At 35.4% G+C, this 7,759-nt stretch overlaps 1 protein-coding gene across 1 annotated transcript; it reads left to right on the forward strand.

Moving 5' to 3' along the window:
* Positions 1-218: 218 nt before the first annotated feature.
* On the forward strand, positions 219-3,521 carry LOC134825896 (uncharacterized). The gene is made up of 9 exons (XM_063838092.1): positions 219-302; positions 513-742; positions 966-1,080; positions 1,257-1,362; positions 1,563-1,670; positions 1,957-2,087; positions 2,297-2,465; positions 2,810-2,951; positions 3,152-3,521. Exons 2-9 carry the CDS (start codon positions 729-731, stop codon positions 3,201-3,203), a joined length of 837 nt encoding a protein of 278 aa, XP_063694162.1. The 5' UTR covers positions 219-302; positions 513-728; the 3' UTR covers positions 3,204-3,521.
* Positions 3,522-7,759: the final 4,238 nt, after the last annotated feature.

Genomic DNA, 7,759 nt, shown 5'->3' on the forward strand with positions numbered 1-7,759 from the left:
CAGAGCAGGATTATTTGTTTCACAAGCATGAGTGTTAAATGAAGTATACTTCAGATGCTACATTGATTAAATGTTTCCTTGAAGCACTTTACGCGAGACGGCAACTGCTTGCAAACTCTTGCTTTAAACATACTTGATATTCATTTCGTGCAGTTTGAGTTGGATTTCGTTGCAAGTAGCTAAATTGGGATGATAATTTGGAGGTATAGCATTTGCTCTCCTTTCTCGTCACAGTAGATGCTTACTGTGGGGGAATAACACCGGGGTTTGTGTGTAAAAAGGACTGTTGCTCACAAGATGAGGTAAATGAATTTGTTTTAATTAAATTTGGCGAATGTACTAAATACTGTTAAATCCATTTAATCTGTGCCGAGACAAAAACCATTAGATGAAGTTGAGATAGTTCTTTCTATAAAATGTTTCTACCGAATTAGTTTATTACTTAAAAAATATTTGTTTCAATATAAGTTCAAACAAAAATTATTGGTGGATTATTAAAATAATTGAATTAGGAATCAAAATTGCTGGAAGTTGTAAAAGCAAAGTTCTACGAGAAAACAACAGAAGAAATTTCGGACAAGTTAAATCACGACCATCCCAACAAAATTTTCTTCGACCTGTTTTATTCTGACACCCCTCGATACGCGATACCAGCCAACGTTGAAGCAGCAGCAAAGAGTGGGCGGTTTGACAGTGAGGTATTGGTGGATTATGAACTCATCAGGAAAATGGGCGTGACTAGGTTAGTGATACGGCCTATCTAAACGTTAAGACTTGTTACAGAGGGTGCATTTCAGATAAGGTATTATGGATTATAGACGGGTCCCTATCATAATCTTCGTTTGTAATTAAGTTCAACACTTATATTCTTGTTATTACAATAACCGCAGAATATAATATGTTTTGTCAGTCTACATATAAATAATCATGATCCGGTCATTCTTAAAACGTTAAAACGTTTACAGCTTTATAAGTGACGAATGTAAGAGGACAGATTTCATTGGAAGCTTTATTAGAAATACACAGTTGAAAATGGAAAAGTCACATGCGATCTACCGTGCTCTAGTAGTGGCTGACGAGGTAAACAATGTTCAATATTTAGTGGTCACGTGACATCAAATAGATCAAAATGAGTTCCTCAATGAGTCAGTAGGTTTAAATGCAAAATATACTTTCAACTTGCAATCGCATTCTTTATCTGGTGTTATGTATTTGACTCGTGTAATCTGATTTAATCTTTCTTTACAATTCTACAGATAAAGAAGGAAATTCTCAACTTCCCACTTAGTGAAAAGTGTTTCGACCATGCACTCAAAAACGGATTGTTTAACAGTCACAGCTGCAACTCTTGTGGAGCAGGAGGTGAGAATTTATAAATTAAACAATAAAGCAGTAAAAAATTGAATATGAAGATAGCATGACGAAAGTTGAAACAGTATGATGTCATAACAGTATGACGACATAACAGTAACTAAAGCCGCCGTAAAATCGGGTAAAATGTCTTAAAATGAACGTTTTCTAAAAATAAACTGTTTCTGATAACGAACTATTTATGCTTGCAGGGATGTTCCCCAAAATGAGGACTTGCACAGGACTGTGTGAGAACATTGTCAATGGTTGTTACTACGTTCTCACCAGAGTTTTTGCTCGAGATTACACTCCATTTAAAGGTAATATTTATTACAGAGTAGGTTAGATAGTATCAGTGGTAAAAAGTTTGAGTAGCTAAAGTATCAAAGTAATATTAATTATATTATAGACAGATCCTGAGATCACATGACTAAATAGGTAAGTATCAATATTATTAATTATTAAATAAAAGTTCCAAACAAGGGATAGTTAAAAAACATCGCCCAAGTCTAATCTTTCTCTAAAACAAATAACTAAATATGAAATATCAGAACTTCATTATAATTTCTGCCAATATCTCTTATCATCAAGGAATTTAAAATTCAGAGAGTCTGGTTAGCCTGCTGAGGGAACATGCAAGAGAAGAACGTGCATTGTTGCGTAATGAAATCACTATGTTCCTCACCGAAACGGATATTGCTGAGGGAGTTGCTTGCTCAGGACAACCAGCCTACGAGGTATAGACTATTAATATTACTACTTACAAATACTACACCTCTACACTAGGCTTCATGGGTATGATCATAAATTTAGATCCACTATTTTGACAAAACGGAAAGTTTTTCTTTTTCATTCAAGTAATCAATATTTCGTAATAAATATGTAGTTTTAAGTTGATGCCGATTATACAAAACATGACAGCAGCGCTGAAAGTTCCAAACTCTAGGTTGAGTATAGGTTGCAGAGATTGCTGGCAATTCCCAGACATGGAAGAGATCGTAAACTATCAAGCCAGTTTCGCATGTTATTGAGATCACCTGAGGTTATAGTTCCAGAATTTCTCCCGATACAACCTAATGCTCTCAATTTCTGTAGAAATCATGGACATCTTGCAGGTACAAGGACACTATTTAATTTTAATGTATTAGAGGATTACACAAAGAAAATTAGGTCGATAATATTATTTATCAACTGAGTCAACCTCTATCAAAGCTACAATAGTGAATGATGGTATAGTCTGAATGAACTATTGTAGGGTAAATATCAAGGGAAAGCTAAGGTGAATACAAATTCATGCAGTGCATTTTAGGCTATAAGTCAGGCATGGATCCACAAGGACCAGATTTAAGGTTTCAGATTGCAACATACTAATACTGACGAAGTTTTCTGTTCGAACAGATTATAATTTATATAGCCTCAGACAAACATTTTGATTATAATGATTTAATTGTATTTCTAGGGAATTCGAATTGCTTCAACGGAAATTCTGTGGGATTTTACTCAGGAGAAACACATCCATTGAATTCATCTGGACAGGAAAAAAATGACTTCAAAACTTTTGGTGGAAATTCTGAGCATTATGATAAATTAGCTACTCTACTGTAAGTGGTTTTGCACTTTGCAGCCTATTGTTTTTCAGTAATATTCCAAAATATCAAAATTTTAAAAAACAAACGATTAGATAGGCTTTTTAGATTTCAGATTTCAGATGTCCAAAATGTTCAGAAAAAAAGAAGTAAAAAGGAAACGTCATTACCTTGATAAGCGTCCAATTACTAATTAACATTATAAAATTGCACAGGAACAAGTTGACTAAAGTGACCGAAGAATTACAGTACCAAAGCAGCGTCTAAAGGACTTGAAAAAGACTGTTATTTTGATTCATCCTCTTGTTGCAATGATTATCAGACAAATACTTTTAACTGTCAGTAAACAAAGTACCTATCAAATATACTTGTTAGCTTTAAATGTTCAATAAATAAAACTGCTTCGTTAATCAGTCTTGACATTGTACTGACAGTAAACATTCGTTCAAAATCAAAAAATTATGATTATCTAGTATTTTTCTTTTAATTAAAAAACCAGTATCAATATTTAAGTTTCATACAATTTAAATAATTTCAGCTAGGCTCAACTTGGAAATAGCTTCAAACTAATGTCCAATTATTAATTGAAAACTAAAATGTTTTTCTTGTGTTGTCACGTCTTACTTAGATCCCTTCAATGGTTTGCACTGACAACATTTTCCTTTAAACTTCGATGAATAAATTCAAAATCACAGTGAGGCAAATGGCATCTATTATTGATTGGCATGAAATAGGAGTAAATTTGTAGACAAAAGGGCTGAGGGCCAACAGATTAAATCCTTCAAAGCTGTCCTTGTTGCCCATGTCATCTAATGGGATTATTAAATGGGCCTTTGTGCTAAGACTACTCAATGCTATACTGCACTGGTCAGTTAAAACCCAACATCAAGCACAATCAAGCGCTAAATAGCAACTGCAGTTAAAAATAGATGTCGATAGTTTACTGTCATCTTTTACAAGCAGTTGAAATTGCAGGCAACTATTAGCGATTATAGTCGCTGATAAAAAACACCCTGGGAGCCAGGAATTGGGATAGTAAAGCTACTGGATAATAATAGAGACAGTAATTAGCATCTCTTTAGACTTTGACTTCCTAAGTTCAATCCAAGTATAATTATCAATTATCTGATATTGTGAGCCGTGAGGTTCATCTACTTTGCTAAATTAAATTTAAATCAAAAACAAAGAAGTGAACCGAATATGATCATTTAATTTTAATTGATATATTAAAATTGCTGATTGGGTACCTGATCTGACTGGCCTTCTCGGCTGACTCTATTCGTCAGCATGCACCTGGGACCTGGGTAACAGTCATCTAATCAGTTCATGACATGAGGTGATCAGCTGACATAGTGGATCACATGATCGTCACACAGTCCCTGAATGAGTAAGAGCCTCGAAGCTTTGGGAATCGAGTTGGCTTTGAATTAAATTGGTTAAACGTTAAAATATGCTCAGCATGGCTTTATAACCTTTTAAGGAATCCTATCAGTGCCCATTGTGGCAGAAATTGAATGGACCAAACGAAATTTTAAACACAGATTTTTGACACATGACTCGAGAAAAATGATTACAGTAGATCTGAGATGAGTAATAAACCAAAGTTTTTTTTGCATAAAAATTTTTTCAAGGGAAACCCCTGATACAATATACACCACATCACAAAAATATTTAGTGTGATAAAGACAATTGGTCAATGGTCAGATCAACAGATTATAGTAATAACTAGTAGTGGGGCGAAGCAATATTGTTGCGAATTCTAAAAATTAAGTGAATAAAATAGCAACGGTCATTGTCCAGCTATACGGTTGGACACCTTCGAAAAATTAAAACCGATACAATAAATGCAATAAAAAGTTTTAAAAACCAGATGAGATGTTTCAGGAATTGTGAAGCCAGGAATTGTGAAACCTCCTGTAGTACTGAACACCAAAGGCGTGCAAGTAGCCTTGGTAATAGAATAACTTTTAAAGTTTTTCAAATTGTTGCTATAATGGTAATTTCAGCAATGGTAATTGTCTAGCTATAAGGATAGACACCCTCGAAAAATGAATAAACCAATTCAATAGATAAAGATAAAATCCAGAAATTCACATCACAACAAAAAGCAGTCTAGACCCCCACCTAAAATTATAATTCAATATGTATTGATTCTTCTGTGGAAAATAAAAATTGTATTTTACTTAAAAAATTGTATTTTACTTAACAAGCACTCCATGGCCTGTTTAAGGTTTAGGAATGTTGATCAGGTAAAGATCCAAATCACTTATCGCCGCTATTGTTGCTATATTTAATTTAAATAAAAATGTGTTGTTTTCTTGAAAAAAAATTTGTTTTCTTGTTGAACTGGGGTCTGGGCTTGAGGGTGAAGTACCCTTACATCTGTGAATGCCCTGTCCAACGCGATGCGACGCGACGACGACCAGAACAATCTCTCGCTGATGTCCAGTCTAGCTCCACCTTGTCTATTTGTTCCATTGGATAAATTTAGTGTGTGTGGGACGGACAGAAGTTGATGTTCTGTTTCAAAATCGTTACAAACAGTAGTTAGGAAGTTTGCTGTTACATCTGTAAATGAATCGTGTCTAAGTGAAAGGTAGCCTCCAATTTTGCAAGAGAAGAGAGGGAATAGAACAAAATTATCTAAAACAACATTCTAGGTTTCACTGATTTCTGGGCCACAATGTGTAATGTCACAAAATTAGATTCTAATTGTTGCTCCTAATCTGATAATTCTAATGACAGTGACTGCTCCCTATTAAGAAAACTAACCGACCAATATTTTCGGTCGAACCCTAAAATTACTAATACCAAATGTTTGTAGCGCGATGCATTACTGTGCCGCGCCGCGCACTCAATGAGGCTTCTCACTGGCTAGATCGGCGAAATGCGCTACTGTGCCGCGCCGAGCTGCCATGAATTGACATCGTCAATTAAGCGGCGGCTTTGATGTTAGCGATAAGATGCCGCGCGCGTTTAGCGTACTGAGCTGTTTTTCGTTTTTGATTTTACAAAGCAACGTTTAATAATTATTAATGAAATTATCGGATAATTATAATTCGATATGTTTTGATTCTTCTGTGGAAAATAAAAATTGTATTTTACTTAAATTGCATTTTACTATCAAACACTTTAATAAAAGAATATGATTTCTAAATGTATTGTAAATGACTTTCATTTTTGGAATGTTTCGAAAGAAGTTTTACCAACAATTGAAGGTACCAGTTATGTCAGTAATAAGGAAAAACACAATGATTATTTTTGGTTTCATCCTTACGTTGATTCACGATGTCAATCCTTCGCATCTCGCCGATCTGCATACGTGGTTGCGAGAAGAATTATTTGATGCGCGGCGCGACCCAGTAGTGCATCGCGCTACAAATCCTTACGTAGCAAAGAAACGTTTTATAAATATTTATCTCCACTGGCAGGTATGAATAAATTAAATTTTTTAATGTTTTTGTTATTCATGATTGATATTTGATAAATTATTACTTTTAAATTTGATGGAGAAACAGTTATTACTGGGCCGCGCTCAGCCTGTCATTCCGCCTAATCTCTATGTTTATGAACATGATAGCCTGAGGTCCCCAGATAAAATAGTTACTGTATATTTTTCCATGTAGTGCAATGATATTTTGTAGACATTAGTGTTGGAGGACTTAGCTTCGTTGACCATTGTTAATGATCTGGCCCGGCGCGCGCTACTTCGTAACTCGTGCCAGAAGAAAGCGGCGCGCGCTACTTCGAAGAAATTTAGACGAGTAACATCCGTCAACCGCCAAAATCGCAGATCTTCAGACCCCTCCCCCTTTCAGTTTCCGGGTGTGTCCGAATTTTCAAAACCACCCCCTTCCCCTGTCCCCCGGACGTTCGGATTTTCAGCTACTTTTAAGAGTACAAATAAAACCAACTCAAATTCATTGTTAATAAAATTCAAAGACTAAGAGTTGAAATAGAATTCAAAGAATTGAAATAAATGGGACCTTTTCGTTATTTCTGTCAAAATTTCCGGATGCCCGTATTTTCAGAAACCACCCCTCCCCCTGTCCAGATTTGTCCGAAATTCCAAAACCATCCCCTCCCTATTTGCTGGACGTCCTAAGTACAAATTAGATGGCCCCTTAGGCTTAATTCAAATTGTAGCGGACCTGCCGGTCGCAACATTGAACATTCCATAATTATTGTTAATTATGTTTTATTTGAGTGTTTTCTCTTCAGCCGCAATGTTTGAATGTTGAAATTGATGCTAGATGATTTTGTTTGCAGACTTCAGTGCGGCCGGTTTCGACTGCAGAACCAAGAACGGGTTCCCGGTTCATCCTATATTGGCATTGCACCTTTTTTACTGCGACAGTGGAATCCTGGCCATAGTGCAATTAGGAAGGTTACACTAGTATTAATAATACTGATAAAAACTTAGCAATAAGGCAACTAGCAGTAGCACTGGCACAAAGCAGCCAGCTGGATAACATGAAGTTGCCGATAATGGCATTTGTGGAAAATCATATTAAGGTTTTATGGGAAATTTTTAAGATAATGGTTATGATTATATTAGCTGGCGGTAAATAAAGATTAAGACGGTTTATGATTCACAGGTAAGTTGATTAAAATGAGTAACCTGACTGACCTGTAGACTAAGCTACGAAAGAATATTCCACTGAATATCTAATAATACCGGATGACATAACATTGTTACAGTCCGAGTAGAATGCATCACAACAAATTCAGCAACTCTACCTTTAACCGCTATTATGATATATTGGTATCCCAATAAATTAACTACTTCAGGTTTTAATTTAGCAATTTTTGAGAAACGTGGG

The sequence above is a fragment of the Bolinopsis microptera genome, chromosome 1 (assembly GCF_026151205.1).
Source record: "Bolinopsis microptera isolate Bmic1 chromosome 1, MBARI_Bmic_1.0, whole genome shotgun sequence".
NCBI classification, from domain to species: domain Eukaryota; kingdom Metazoa; phylum Ctenophora; class Tentaculata; order Lobata; family Bolinopsidae; genus Bolinopsis; species Bolinopsis microptera.